This window comes from Neofelis nebulosa, chromosome 3 (genome assembly GCF_028018385.1).
Source record: "Neofelis nebulosa isolate mNeoNeb1 chromosome 3, mNeoNeb1.pri, whole genome shotgun sequence".
Lineage (NCBI taxonomy): Eukaryota > Metazoa > Chordata > Mammalia > Carnivora > Felidae > Neofelis > Neofelis nebulosa.
In genome coordinates this window covers 186,514,581-186,530,002 of record NC_080784.1, presented here as the reverse complement: position 1 = coordinate 186,530,002, position 15,422 = coordinate 186,514,581, and the positions used below count along the sequence as shown (strand labels likewise).

At 43.2% G+C, this 15,422-nt stretch overlaps 1 protein-coding gene and 1 long non-coding RNA gene across 12 annotated transcripts in view; one reads left to right on the top strand and one right to left on the bottom strand.

Annotated features, from left to right (window-relative positions):
- Nucleotides 1-15,422, top strand: part of LOC131507741 (uncharacterized) — a 151,940-nt gene that overhangs the window by 53,205 nt on the left and 83,313 nt on the right. The gene's annotated exons all lie outside the window — the stretch shown is intronic.
- SEL1L3 (SEL1L family member 3) overlaps nt 1-15,422 on the bottom strand; it is a 103,486-nt gene that overhangs the window by 14,470 nt on the left and 73,594 nt on the right. For 9 of the 11 annotated variants that reach the window (XM_058722933.1, XM_058722932.1, XM_058722929.1 and 6 more), the window contains 5 exons: nt 12,722-12,849; nt 10,362-10,445; nt 2,909-2,999; nt 2,692-2,776; nt 1,351-1,460 (listed from right to left, as the gene is read on the bottom strand). In XM_058722933.1, coding sequence (XP_058578916.1) covers nt 1,351-1,460; nt 2,692-2,776; nt 2,909-2,999; nt 10,362-10,445; nt 12,722-12,849 — 498 coding nt within the window. Of the gene's footprint in view, nt 1-1,350; nt 1,461-2,691; nt 2,777-2,908; nt 3,000-3,211; nt 3,467-9,764; nt 10,056-10,361; nt 10,446-12,721; nt 12,850-15,422 lie in introns of those variants that run through there. The other 2 variants (XR_009259672.1, XM_058722934.1) reach the window with 2 other exon arrangements.

Sequence of the window (15,422 nt, the reverse complement as noted above, 5' to 3'; positions counted from 1 at the left end):
AAGGTAACAACTATTGCAGCTTCCATCGTGAAAATGACCCTGAGATCCTCACAAGAGAATTCTGATTAGCAGATGTCGAAGGAGTGAGGCAAACAGAGGATCACCATTAGCACATTAGCCACATTAATCACTGTTGCGGGCAAGATCTACTAAAGAATGCTGAGATTAGCGGACAGAAATTTGAGGAGGAACAGAATATTTGCAGAGTTGCAAGCTCTCTCCCCAAGATATATATATATATATATATATATATATATATATATATATATAAATTAGAAAGAGAAAAATACCAACTTTACCGGGGAGCACCCCGGAAGAAACCACCTCAACCAAGTGACTGAGATCAGCCTCACTAGTAATGAGATACACTGACACCACATATGTCTCAGACGATACACTGAGGACACATCCCTTCTGTGCTTTCCTTGCTCAAGATGCAGAACTTCATTCTATTCATGAGGAAACAGAAGACAGAGCCCAATCGAGGCGCACTCTACCTAATACCCAACCAGTGTTCTTCATAAGTATCAAGGTCATGAGAGACAAAGAAAGACTGGGTGACTATTACCCATTGAAGAAGACTAAAGAAATACGATAAATAAATGCAATGTGGGGCCCTGGATGGGATCCTGGAACAGAAGAAGGACATTGGTGAAAAAATAAGTGAAATCCAGGTAAAGCCTGAAGTGGACTGAATGGTACGGAACCATCACTGGCTTCTTAGATTGAGAACGGTATTGTGGTTATACGAGATATTCACATTAGGGGAAGCTGGATGATTGGTATATAGCAACTCTCCGTACTCTTGTTTGAAACTTCTCTATAAATGTAAAAACATTCCAAAATAAGAAGTTTCCCCCCCAAAAAAGTCACCAAGAGCAAATTCCTATCACCGAATCGGTGGCCCAGCCAAATAAACAAACCACTTGTCATTTTGACCACACTTCCAATTTCTTCAGCTTCTATGCAGTGAGTCAGTTTGATGGGATCTGGAAGAAAGAATTCTTGGATTTGGAGCCAGAAGATCTGGGTTTCGGATCGGACTGCTTCACCTGCTACCTGCCTGGCCTTGAGCAATGTATCACCTTGTTGCAGTCTTACCCTCTAAATGAAATGGTTATAATGATCCCCCCTTGATGAGACTGCTGTGACGATGGTATGGGAACCACAGTAGGTGCTCAATAAATGTTCACCATTACGGTTCATGCCTTCACAGAGCTATGAAAATGGATGAGGAATGACTTTGTGAACTGGGAAGAAGATAAAGATGGGGGGGGGGCGGCTTGTGAGGACTTGAGGCCTTGCAACCTCACAAACAGACATCACCAAGAGCTCGTTTCTGTTGTTTACCTGTGAGTCTCCATCCAATGCGGCTTGGGCGTACATCTGCACAGACAACTCAAGGTCTTGTGACTGGTTTTGGTGGCCATAGTAGTAAAGGTCTCCCATTTTCAAATATGCTGCAGGACAGAAAGCACAGGCCCATTTGTGAAGTGGTTTTATTTCAGACCGACATTTTCAATGGTTGGCCCGGTTGCGTGACAGAGAGTTTTTCCTACCGGAATGTGAATACATGACATCATTGTTTCCTTGGTGTGCCAGGAAGGAAAAGAAGAAAAGAGAAAAGAAAAGAAAAGAAAAGAAAAGAAAAGAAAAGAAAAGAAAAGAAAAGAAAAGAAAAGAAAGGAAAAGAAAAGAAAAAAGAAAAAAAAAGAAAAAAAAGAAAAGCTTTTGTACTGAGCATCACCATTTCTAGGCACATTTTTGTGCTTTGCCAGGCAGCTGTCCCAAATGGGTCTGTGAAAATCCCAGTCTGCAACTTTGCAGCCCAATCGGCCAAGATTGCTCTGGGCACTTTATTTCACATCTGAAATTTTGCTGCCTGGGTTTGATGACTGATGGGTATTTCTTTACTCTGTTTAAGCCATATATTTTATTTTCTCCCTCCGGAAAAAGTTTTGTTTAACAGCGTATGTATCATTCAACGTCTAGTCAGAAAAATAGAATCTATGTCAAGTAGTTCAAAAGATGGATTTCAACACTGAGGATTAGTTGCCAGGGTGTTGGAAGAGCTGAAAAGGCAAATGGAGGAACAACCGACAATCCAGAGAACAGGAATGCAGGAAACTACTCGCATCCCTAGATCTGGAGGCCAGCTGAGACCACAGAGGCTGGATTGCCAGGCAGGAGCTGGAACCATAAACGGGTGGCCATTGCTGGAGACACAGCCCAAAGTAGAGAGAGAGAAGAGCAGAAATACTTGGGCTTCTCACCAGCACTCCCGTTGGCTAAAACTAATCAGATGCACCCGGGGCAAAGGAGTCTGGGAACTGTAGTTCCTGCGGATCAGCCCCCTACTACACAGAGCAGAGTAGAGGAAGACAGGGATACATCTGAGGGCAAAAAAAGCAAACGACTGGCCCAGAGAATCTCTCCAAAACAACTTTCTCTTTGGGCCTCTCACCAACTCTGAAGAAATGGTAGGTTCAAGTATTCAGTGGACCACGGACAAGGAGAAGCGCATTGCTTGAGGCTGACAGCAGCCTCATGATCTTAACAGCAGAGATTTTTCACACTCTTTTCTAATTGTTTAGAAATATCATACTTCACACAGAGCTGTTAGATGTTCCCTGTTACTAAAGACTAAAAGCTCCCAACGCTTCAACTTAGCACCCATTTTTCTATACATACCAAACGAAGGAGCACCGATTTGAAAAACAGAGAAATTATAGTATCTCCAAACACAGTTCACGCTCAAATATCTCCTGGCCAGATCCTAAGGGGGTGAAAGGGGAGAAAAAGTGAATTCATTAATATTTCAGCCAAGTGACTGATTTTGCCTTCCTACAAGCCAATTCATTATCCTTAACCTTAGAGCTTCCATTCTGAGAAGAATACATTTACTTACTGGCCTCTCCTCACAGATGTGTGCTAAATTTGTCTGTGACACTTCAATTCCAGTTTCTGCTGCTAAAACATAATACAGCAAAGCTTCGTGCCTAAAAATAGATGATTAATAATAAATTTCATATAGTGGCTCTTACTAATATTCACAGAGAGCTTTATATGCAAGCATAAGAGGGCACAAAATAAGCAGTTTTTTTAAAACCACAAAATCATGAGTTTGTTGTGTGTGTGTTTTTTAAATAAATACTGTTGTTAAAAATACTGCAGGCACTGATTTATTTTCTACCTTAAAGGCTGAACTCACAGATAAGGTTGGAGAGCTGGTTGATGCAACAGCTACCTCTACTGGCCGAATGGTATATGGCATGCTGGCTGCGTTGTCTCTTAGCCTTTGGTCCTTGAATCCGTCCATCCCTGCTTAGCAGAGGTAAGTGGTATGTAGAAAAAGCCCGGTTTTGTGAAAGGCTTCATGGGGCTTAGGATTCTGAGCAAGCTTAATTAAAGCTGAGCTTTTGTGATGCATGAGAGGTTTGGCCGAGGAGAGGCAGTTGACAAGGGGCTGGATACCAATGGCCAAAAACACAGAGGAACAAAAATAAATGCTCGATACTGCTAGTAACTGAATGATCGCAAGACCATGAGACATGACTGTTCACCTGTCGAAAGACTGGCACAAGATTCACAATACAGAGTAGCAGCATGGGTTTGGGGAAACGGACGGATTCCTACAGCCACTGGTTGTGGGAGGGCTGGTTAACCCAACGGTTAAATGCGGGAAGTCTTAAGAATGCCCACACCATTCAGCCAAGAGTTTTCCCCTTGTAAAGCTTTATTCTAAAAAAACAGAAACACGTGTAAAGATTCTGTGACCACAGAGTTCATGGGAGACCTGTTTATATGAACAAAAAACACCGGAAGCAACTTAAGTATCTGAAAATCAGTGAGTAGTTAAATTACCCCACGGTGCAGCCACTTTCAGATGAGGCCGTTAAAAATGATGTTGTAGAAGAGGATTCAAAAACATGGAGAGATGTTTATGCAAAATTTTCCTTTCGGTTAAAAAAAAAAGAGGGTAGGATGAAAAACAGAGCAATTCCATTTTTGTAAAACAGAAATAAAACCAAATGTATCCATTCATATACACACACATGCAGATGCATGTATGGAGAGGAAACAAATAAAACTTAAAAATTATCTATCAAAATGCTAACACCACGGGGGTGCCTGTGGCTCAGTCGGTTAAGCATCCGACTTCCGCTCAGGTCATGATCTCACAGTTCCTGGGTTCGAGCCCCGCGTCGGGCTCTGTGCTGACAGCTCAGAGCCTGGAGCCTGTTTTGGATTCTGTGTCTCCTCTCTCTCTGTCCCTCCCCCACTAACACTCTGTCTCTCAAAAATAAATAAAATGTGTAAAAAATAAAGAAAAAAAAAGGCTAATAGCACTTATCCCTCGGTGGTGAGAACCAAATCATTTTATTTTCATCTTTTTACTTGTACGATTTCCTCCATTTTCCTTGTGTTTCCCAGTTAATGAGTAAAATTTTATTTTAGCCATATATAGTTGTTTCTAAAGCTTATTTTTCATTCTAAGCAGTTGACATTAAGAACTTTTTTTTTTTTTTTTTAACTGCAACTCCACCTAGAAACTGGTTTATGGGAGGGTTGGGGAAACAAAGGAAGCAGATTCTGAAATTGTCTTTTCTACTCTGCTAAAGCAGCTTCTGGTGGTCCAACCCCTGGGGACAGGGAGAGGTGACTGGGGGTCAAATTAGGACAGTGAGACCTTCAATCAGACACAACGCAGGTCACGGGCCATATAGCTGCTGAGTGAGCTGATTCTTGGCTTCCCAGACATCCAAGGCAGCCGACCAATTAGCCATGACTCATGCTAAAGAGACACAAGGCTGGCTGAGCAGTGTCCCCTACGTCACAAGCCAGAAAACGAGCCCACAGCACAGAAGACGCCTAGGCATATTCTTACACAGCTTGCAAAAACCACATTTTGGGACAAGAATCTTCAGAACAGACAGATCCCAGATGGAGGGTCTGCAAGGGTGGCCCAGCAGAAAGTCCCCATCACTCTGCAACAGGGACCCATTCCCAAGGTCTTACAATCTCGCATTTCTTTGGAGATGCTTGAAGGCGAACCAGTGCCTGGTTTCCCCCTGGGGATGGATGAGGGAAAGAGAGGTGTAGACTTACTGGCCCAAGGCCAAATACTGGGCCGGATCCCTCTGCTGCCATAATGGATGGAATGTGGCTCACATTATTATTAAAATGTAATAAAAGGACGTTTTCTTTGACAGCACTTTGGGCAGACTGTTAGAATTTGCGGGGGAGGCAGGAGGTTGATGCTTCCTGTAAGAACTGAGTCGCTATGACAAACTTCAGAAAGTCAATATCTTGTCTCAAAAGCTACCTTGGTGGTGGGGAGGGGAGGAAGGGACGAGTTTTACAGGAAGACTTCCACTGTCCAATTAAATGTGTAAGCCAAGAGGAAATTTCACAGAATTCTCAAGCGTTTCCTTTGAGGAAGCACTGAAATCCATCAAAAAGAGAGGTCTAAAAAAGCATTGATGTCTGTAGAAATGCCGACTGGAAATCCAGCCCCGTGTTCCATCCTGCAGAAGCGATCATCGAAGGCTGGTGCTCTCCTATACCACCACCATCCATAGGCGAAGCTTAGCACACTCAAGGCCAGACTTGCTCGGCTCATTGAGACTTCTGAGAAACGACACCTTTGCAGAAATCCTACCCACCTTACCTCCCAGTGCTTTGTTCTTACTTAATTGTGTTCCGACACAAACTGCCCGGAGGTATTAATTACAGATATTTCTATAATTATAATCATGGGACAAACATGTCGGCAGCACCTGCTATGGGCAGGATGCCCAAAGGCAAGCCATAGAACCGTACTGCCCTTCCAAGACTTTCTTCAAGGTTTAGGAAGCTAACCAGAGCCTCAAGCTTTATTTCCAATGCACCAAAGTGAAAATGTCCCCCAGACAGTCATTCTGACAAGGACTGGGGGTGGGGGGGTGGATGCGGAGAGGAGGGGATTTACGGTAAAGAACGAGTTTAGGGGCACATTTGCTATCCCCCCACTTCTGCCTCGGCATACACATTTACAGAACTTTTGTAATGATACATATTAATAATCAATCCTTTAGCTGCTTGCTGTGAACTGTGAATCTGAGTACCTCTGAGCAGCTTCTCAAACAATTATGTTATTTTCTTTGTGCTTTCCTCTGCCGATGCCTGAAGCAGCTTATACTGGACGGATGGAAAAAAAAAAATATCCTGGGATCTTAGTGGAATTCAGGACCCCTGGTCTATTGCAGAAAGGTGAATCTCTTTCAGCTGGAACTTGGCATGCCCCAAGCCCCCCACCCTCTGGCTAACCTACTGGGTTAAATATTTAGGACATATTTAAGACAAAGGACAACAAAACACCTAGCTCACAGATAAAACACACATAGGGGGAAGGCGGAGAGAAATGAAACATGACAGCCAGCCTCTCCTTAGCTGACTTCTCCTGGTGTCCGAGGACAGCCTCAGGCATGACAACATTATCTTCCGTATTATGCCTATACAGCAAAAAGCCCTCTTCTCAATCATGCTCCTCTTTTAAACTATCCCATATAAATCCTGGAACAACCCAGAAAAACACAAGCTCATCAAACTGACACACGTAATTTGAAAATAACGTCCAGAATAAATTCACTCACAGAAAATGAAGGGGGATGGACTTGGGACATTGATGGATGATTTAGTTCTATTGCAGCCAAATAGATGGTTTCAAAAAAGCCACCCTGTGGTGTGGGAAGGCCAACAGTCATAGATTTCCTGTTTAACCCCAGGAAAGGTTTTGGGGTTTGGAGAGTGGGGGGAGATACAAGCACTTTGCCTCAACCGTACTTTGACAACGATTTTCCCATTGTAATGGATACTAGATGTCCCTTCCTGCTGATAGAAAAAAAAAAAAAAAGGCTTTAAATCCAGGTTGAAACTTATCTTTAATAACGCTTAGCATCAGCATCAAGATTGGTAAGGATCTGAAGCAGCAAAAATATATACATGGTTGGCAGGAGAGCAAACTGGTAAAATCCTTTGGGAAAACCGTTGGCATCATCTGACAAAGTTGAACACGTGCCTGCCCTATGACTCCACTCCTAAATTTATATTGCAGAGCAACTTTTCTGATGCATGCCACAATATACATAAAAAATGTTCATGGCCACATTGTTCTTAAAAACAACAGAAAAGGGAAATGCCAGTGTGTGTTAATATAAGAAATGGGGAGCGCCTGGGTGGCTCAGTTGGTTAAGTGTCTGACTCTTCATTTTGGCTCAGGTCACGATCTCACGATTTGTGAGTTCGAGCCCCGCATTGGGCTCTGTGCTGGAGCGTTCTGGGCTCAGAGCCTGGAGCCTGCTTCCGATGCTGTGTCTCCCTCTCTCTCTGCCCCTCTCCCACTTGCACAGAACTCTGTCTCTGTCTCTCGAAAACAAATAAATGTTTAAAAAAAAACACAGAAAACAAAAAACAATAAGGCTCAGGATGATGGTTACTTCTGGGTATAGGGATGGGGGTAGATTTAATCTGAGAGGGAAATGCAGGCTTCAACAGTTCTTTTTTTTTTTATGTTTATTTATTTTTTAGACAGAGAGACAGAGCACGAGCAGGGGAGGAACAGAGAGAGAGGGAGACACAGAATCGGAAGCAGGCTCCAGGCTCTGAGCTCTCAGCACAGGGCCCGACGTGGGGCTCGAACTCAGGAACTGTGAGACCAAAGTCGGAAGCTTAACCAACTGAGCCACCCAGGCGCCCCAGAGCTGTTCATTCTCTTATGTAGGGTTATAGGTGTTCATTTTATCATTACGCTTGAGAACTTACATATATATCACATATTACTTCATACGCATCAACCATTATATGACAGAAGAAGAGAAGAACAACTGAACTGGCTTGTGCCCCATGTCCAGCTCAAATGCTCAGCTCCTTTCACCTGGATTCTGAACTAACATGCCCCTTCTGACTCTCCCTTCTCTTTACCATCAAACACAGTTGTTTGGTTAAACAGCTCAGAACCCAGCTCTGTCATCTCAGTACCCTCTCCCAAAACTATCAGTAACTCCCCACTCCTCACAAATAAAGTAAAAAGTGTATGACCTGCCATTTAAAGTTCCCTAGAGCAGCATTTCTTTGGTCTTATTCTATATCACTCCCTTTTACAAATCTCACCTGAAGGCAAACCGGGGGCTTAAAAATTTCTAGATTCATCCAGAATTTTCCTATCTCTTTGCTTTTGTTCCTGCTATTCCCTTCACCAGAAACGCTATTCCCCGCATGGCTAAGTGGAAATTCCACCCACCCCTCAAGGCCATATCCTCTGCTACCTCTGTCGTGAAGGCTGACCTAAGTCCCACAAACTGGACAGCATTTTTCCTCCTCAGAATCTTTCATGCTCTTGATATGCTGCTCATGGGTCTTGAGTTATGGTTGTGCTACTTGCCTTCGTTCATACATTCATTTGTTTTTGAGCACTTCCCAGGTACCACTCGGTGCTGGGCACTGGGGTACAAGAAGACACAGGGCAATCAACAAGGGCCATCATGATCCTAACGGGAGTACGGAGTTAGGTAGGACTTCTGGGCAGAGGAAACAGCATGTTCAAAGATCCAGAGGTCAAACAGAGTATGGGCCATGTGAGTTCAGCATGAGAAGAGGTGAGGCCGCAAACTTCCCCAAGCCCTGCTGGTGGCATCCCCTGAAGCATATGACTAGATGAGGCACCCTGCATTTAAGTCTACTCCATAAAGTCTGCTGAACTGGACCCAAACTCACAAACAGTGGAGAATACACTTAACTTCCCCCTCCCCTCTACCAAAAGAACAAAAAAAATCAATCTCATGCTGTGGCTGAATATTGCAGGAAGGACAACAGGTCACGAAAATTAATTCATCTTGACCTTCACAGCAAATTTTAAAATGTGCTACCTGAAACACTTTGTGATGTTAAATTCAAAAGCAGGCAAGTAATGTCAGCTATTAATAGGCACTCTCTTTATGGGAAAAACAGTGTCAAACATCTTGGTGTGTGTGTGTGTGTGTGTGTGTGTGTGTGTGTGTGTGGCGGTGTGGGGGAGTTTACAGATGTGCTCTCTCTGCGGGAAAATCCCTCGCATACACACTTCGGTATCTGAATGCTCTTTTTCCCCTCAGAAGTTTGTGGGGGTGGGAAGTTTGGAGGGTGAGAAGTAGAGAATAAATTAAAGTCAAATTTGGGAGTTTTATGAACTGAAGCTTACTTGGGAGACAAGATGAAACACCAGAAAAGTTGTAAGGTGTATCAATTGCAAAATAACAATTTCATTAAATTTTTTTTTCTGATTGTGTAGAGTGAGGTTATAGATAATACGCTTTCACAGGATGATAATGATAAGCATTTCTTTTCATTGGATTCGTTTGCCCTGCCTTCTTTAAGATTCTCATTTACCGAACGCTATCTGCTGATTATGTGGGCACCCATGGACCAAAGGAGAAAATCGTGTTCTTTTGGACTCATATTTTAATTTTTAATTAAGGTTCAGATCAGAGTGTGATCTGTGACAGTTCTGGTCTAATATCTTTGAGGCTGTGGACTGATGGGATATGTGCTGATTTGCATGCCCTTGTTAGTTATTACTGAAATACCCAGATCATTCAGGCAAAAAACCAGCCAAGAAAATATGGCCCAATGGAAAAGCAAGACAGAACGGGAGGACTGGCGGAAGAAAACAGAACGATGGATCAGGTGGGTTTGCAGTTTGGAAAGGTGTGCCCTTATTTGTAAAATCAAGGCACAGCAAACGGGGAGCATTTGCAAGTCTTTACGTGCAGTGTCTCATCCCATAGGGTCCAGGATGAGACTTGCTAACTTCATCAGAAGAAAGTCAAAATGGGGAGACTGTTTGGCTATGACATCAGAGGTCTGGTGAGTGAGTTCCAGCAAATCCAGGCTCTCAGCCGTGGAAGATGTGGTAAAATATCAGTGGAAGGATGTAGCTTGAGCCCTAAACACACTGCTCTCTCTTCTTCCCATGAGCTTTCTGTGGCCTGCCAGGGAGAGGCAGAGGTTCAGCTAGGACCCCCTGTGCTGTCTCCACTCTGAAACCAAGAGGAACAAGCTTGAAGGGAAGAGATGTCAATACATTCATGTGTCTCTCAACTTGATGAATGTGGACGCTTCCCCCGGAGAACTAATTTTTGTGTATAATTAAACATGGAAATGCTATGTTTTCCAACCAACAGCCAATCAGTCTGTGATACTCTGAATATCATTAGTGGGAGGCCGTGATTTCCCTGCAAATTGCATTTTCGGTTGTATTTTAAGACTCCATCTCATAAGACTACACGGACAAATTGAAAGGTGAGAGCTGAGAAGGTTCATTCTAACAGAAGTCCCCAGCTTACCATGAACCCTCCAGGTAGGCATTGAGGCCTTTGCGAATGATGTGGCCCAAGTAGCCATTTTTCTCAGCTACGTGCTTTGCCCATCTGAAAGGAAAGGAACGAGAAAATACCCAAACTGTGGCAAATAAACAATTGCTTTTTCTTCATTTGATCTCAATAAATCCCACTTGGGGAATAGTTTGCTTGCTAGAATTTTTATACAGCAACAAGTCAGAACGAAACACTATGCATTTTGAGAGCTTTGCATTCAGTGCCTTTTCTTATGAATGCTCAGGAGTTATCATGCATGGAAACAAAGACACGAAAGGTACCTAATGAAAAATAACCACCAGTATGAAAAAAGATAATCTTTGCCAAGAGTTCTAGTACCCTCTCCATTAAAACGTATATACTGATTCATTATAAGGTTCCTCATTTTTTTCTGTTCTCTAATTTCTCCTGGAGACTTTTATTAATAATGAACTGGCTTGTTGTAATCTTTAGACTTACAACCACTAAAAGAATATTATAAGGGTACATAGCTAACAAGCTAATGGAAGGGGGAAATAAAATAATGTTTAAAAAATACTTGGTTAATATAAAGGAAGGGTCAGAAAATGGGGCAGAAGCACAAAGAACAGATGGGACAAATAAGGAATAAACAGTAAAATGGTAGATTTGAAACCAAATGTATCAATATGTTGCATTAAATGTAAATGGTCTAAATACACCAATTAAAAACGAAACTTTTCAGACTGAATAAAGAGCACACAAAAACCCAATTATACGCCGCTTAGAAGAAACACACGTTGAAATTAAAAGACAGAAAAGATTGAAAGCAAAGGCTGGAAAAAGATATAACGTGCAAACTCTAACAAAAAAAAGGCAGGTGTAGCAAAATATGCTGGTCATCAAACAAGTTTCAACAAATTCCGAGGGATTGAAATCATTCAGAATATATTCTTTGATTGTAGTGGGATTAAGCTAGAAATCAGTAACAAAAAGATAACAAGAAAATGTATGAAACATCTGAATGTTCACACCAAACATCCTGAATAACAATGATAAAGCTTCAAATCTGTCTAGGTCAAGTTTCATCACTGAGTTCAGGTCAGGTTGGATTTGCTCTCAAATGTCTGATGAAAAGCCAGACTATTGGTGTGAGCGTGGTCTAAAGCAGAGGTCTGCAAAGTTTGTTTTCTCTTTTTCCGTAAAAGGCAAGATAGTAAATATTTGTATGGTCTCTGTTCATATTCATTGTTGTGTGTGTGTGTTTGTTTTACAACGCTTTAAAACGTAAAATGTATTCTTAGCTCTTGGGGCCATACAAAACAGATGGTGGGACACATGGTATTTATGGGCCATAGTTTGCCAACCTCTGTAAAACATTTTCAGGTATGTGTGACCTCGAAAATGTGCCTCCTGTTCACCGTTCTTTAGGACATTACTGTACAACGTGCTCTACAAAAGTGTAGGAGTAGACCGAGAAAGAGGAAGAAATAGGGCCCAGCAAACAGAACCCAAAAGAGACGGAGAGGAAGGGAAAGGGAACCCTCACAATGATGACAAAGATAATTTCAGGAGGGTAGCTATGTCCTGAAGACTCCGGGAGAGATGTCCCCGAGAAGATTAGGTTAATAGAATACCTGGTGGGTCTGGACATACGGAGGAGAGATTTAGACAACCCTGGGAGAATGTGGAGATTAAGCACATGAGAAATGGTAAGTACGCAGAAAGCTAAGCAACTAAAGAACAATTAAATATAATTATTACTCCACAGAAAACAAAAAGCTGTGTAAGAAAGAAAAGGTAGTCCCAGGACAATGCGTGGCTCAGCCATGCACAGCATTCACATGGTCATAATAATGGACACCCTGATACTAATCTAACCAAAATAATGATATATTTATTGGGAAAATGGGACAGGGTGGGAAGTGTGGATGTGTGGGATAGCAGGTGGTGGCTGAATGAGAGAGAACTGTATCTTTATCTACCACAGTGAGACGTCATTAGACAAAGCCTATGATGAAAATAACAAGAAACAGTGGTATAAACATGTCATTTAAAGATAGAGGCCAATCATAAAGAAATAATTCAAAGATTGAAAGCGACTTATTCTTAAGAGCAGGAAAGAGTCTAGGTGGGTGGGGTAGCAGATTTCCTGGTTTCCCTTGTCAAATTATTTTTTTTTAGCTTGATTTCTAATCTATGTTTGCCTTGTCAAATTATGGGGCTCTTTAAACTATGTGCATGTATACCTGATAACAAAAAAAATTAAATTAAAAATTGCAAAACAAAGAGAAGGAACCCCACGGTCAGGCATTGTGAATGAATAAAGTACATGGCTTTTCCTTCGCACACGACATCTGACAGATGCTTACACCACAGCCTTCTCGGGATCTCTAGGGAAGGTCTCCAGGTTGCCTGTGATATAATAGAGAGAACACCACAAGGTTCCTTCGATGTGTCCGCCTTGTGCAGCCTTATGGAAATATTCACCGGCTAACGTCTGTAGAGAGATAAGCAAAGTCATCTCATTGGTAAGGAGTCCTTCTAGTCGGGCCGGTTTCACCAGAGCCAACGTGGTGAGACAGACACTTAACGCCTGAGATTTTCACAGGCTCATAACTTCTGGTATCTTTAGGAAAACCAAGTCAAGCTTCAGGAAGACAGCCAACCACAGAAGCTGGCCTCTGGATGTGATTACTTTAACGGTAAGCGAGTGTTAAGTTTACCCAGTAAATAAACAAGACAGCACGTGGCTATGAATCATCTAACCCCCACAAGCTAAGTAGGAGAACGTACCAGAAGTTACACCAGGTGAAAATCCAGGCCTTTACTTTCCTGACCTTGCTTAATACCTTCCTTCAAACCCCTGTGCAGAAACTGCATTTCCAGTAGGAAGGTGAGAATTAGAATGTGACAATAAAAAATCCACACTTGCAGAGACGTGGGCGGGTTACCAGACATTAGCAATGCAGAAGACAAACATTTACCAGGGTGTGTGTTCCATTGGGTACTATTATTTTTCGGAGGCAGTTAGCTGTCGTTCTTAAGGCAGGGCTTTGGCATCAGACAGGCTTGGGTGTAAATCCCAGTTCTGTTCCTTACTAGCTGTGTGACCTTGGGCATGTTAGTTAATCTCTCCAACTGAGAGTTTAACTCACTTTCTTCAACTGAAAAATGTGGCTTCTGATAGTACCTAGCAGGAAAAGCTATTTCAAGGATTTTTTTTTTAATTTAAATTTGTTTTAATGTTTATTTTCGAAAGAGCGAGAGAGACAGAGCGTGAGTGGGGGAGGAGCAGAGAGGGCGACAGGATCGGAAGCGGGCTCCGGGCTCTGAGCCGTCAGCACAGAGCCCAACACAGGACTCGAACCCACGAACTTTGAGATCATGACCTGAGCCAAAGTCAGATGCTTAACCGTGGGCCACCCTGCCGCCCCAAGGCTGTTTCAAGGATTAAATGAGATGTATTCTCAAGGCTTAGTACGATGCTTCCCAAAAAATAATCCTCCGGTTCCCCATCCCCCAAATCTGCTGCTGCCTCAGTCCTGCCCATCCCACTAAATGCCCTCTCCACTCTACCTCAATAAATGCCAAACACTCTGAAGTCACCCTGACTCCTCTCCCCTTTCACACCTCACGTCCAAAACACTATCAACCCAGTCACCTTGACCTTCAATGTACATACGTAGTCGAGCCACATTTCCGACCCCTTCTGGGGTCACCCTTCCTTTCTCCCTCGGATTCAATACATTAACCCCCTGCTCCCCTCTTGTCTTCTTTAAAATTTTTTTTTTTTTTTTCAATGTTTTTTATTTATTTTTTGGGACAGAGAGAGACAGAGCATGAACGGGGGAGGGGCAGAGAGAGAGGGAGACACAGAATGGGAAACAGGCTCCAGGCTCCGAGCCATCAGCCCAGAGCCTGACCCGGGGCTCGAACTCACGGACCGCGAGATCGTGACCTGGCTGAAGTCGGACGCTTAACCGACTGCGCCACCCAGGCGCCCCTTGTCTTCTTTAATTCTAGTCTCTGCTAGGATCCAGGGGCGGCTTCTAAAACAGCACATCACTGCCCTGTCCAAAGCTGCCCACAGGCTTCCTATCTTCCTTGGAGCAGTTGAGTCCTTACAGTGACCTGTGCCCCTGCCTCCCCAACCTTATCTCCCACCTATGCCCCTCCCCTGCTTCCTGCTGCTGTGGCTCCAGCTTCCCGGTCATTCCTTGAGCATGCCAAGCTTGTTCTCCTCTAGGGCTTTTGCCCTGGCTGTTCCCTCATTCTGGAATGTTCTCCCAGATACATGTAAGATCTTAGGAGTCTCTGTAATGTCACATTATCAGAGAGGCCTTCTCTGATTTCTTGCTTTATTGCCCCGTGACACATATCTCCACCTGCTCTCATGTTATATATTTCTTTGTTTATTGTCTTTCCTCCCCACTGGAATGTAAGCTTCCCAGGATCAGGGACTGTTTTTGTCTGGTGCTGTATCCCCAGAGCCTGGAAGAGTGCCTGGATGGGCATTCGATGGAATTTGCAGAATGTAATGGTGCAGAAATTATAATTACCATCATCAATATTAATAATGAGGGGCTTTCACTTTGTGCAGGGATCCAGGCCCTGCCTCCACTAAGTGTGTGACTGAGTAAGTGACATAACCTCTCAGAGCATTGAGTGTTCATTCTGTAAAATGGGTGTAACAGCAGCTATTGCAGAGGACAGAATGACGCGGGATGCGTGTCAAGTGTCTGTGAGTCTCTGTCACAGAGAAAGTGCTTCACCAACGCTGGAGACTGTCACTGTTGTTTTCACTATCATTTTTATTTAAAAAAAAAAAAAATTTTTTTTAATGTTTATTTATATTTGAAGGAGACAGAGAGAGACAGAGTGTGAGTGGGGGAGGGGCAGAGAGCGAGGGAGACACAGAATCGAAAGCAGGCTCCGGGCTCTGAGCTGTCAGCACAGAGCCCAATGCGGGGCTCGAACCCACGAACTGTGAGATCATGACCTGAGCCGAAGATGGACGCTCAACCAACTGAGCCACCCAGGCGCCCCTTCACTATCATTTTTAAAAAATGT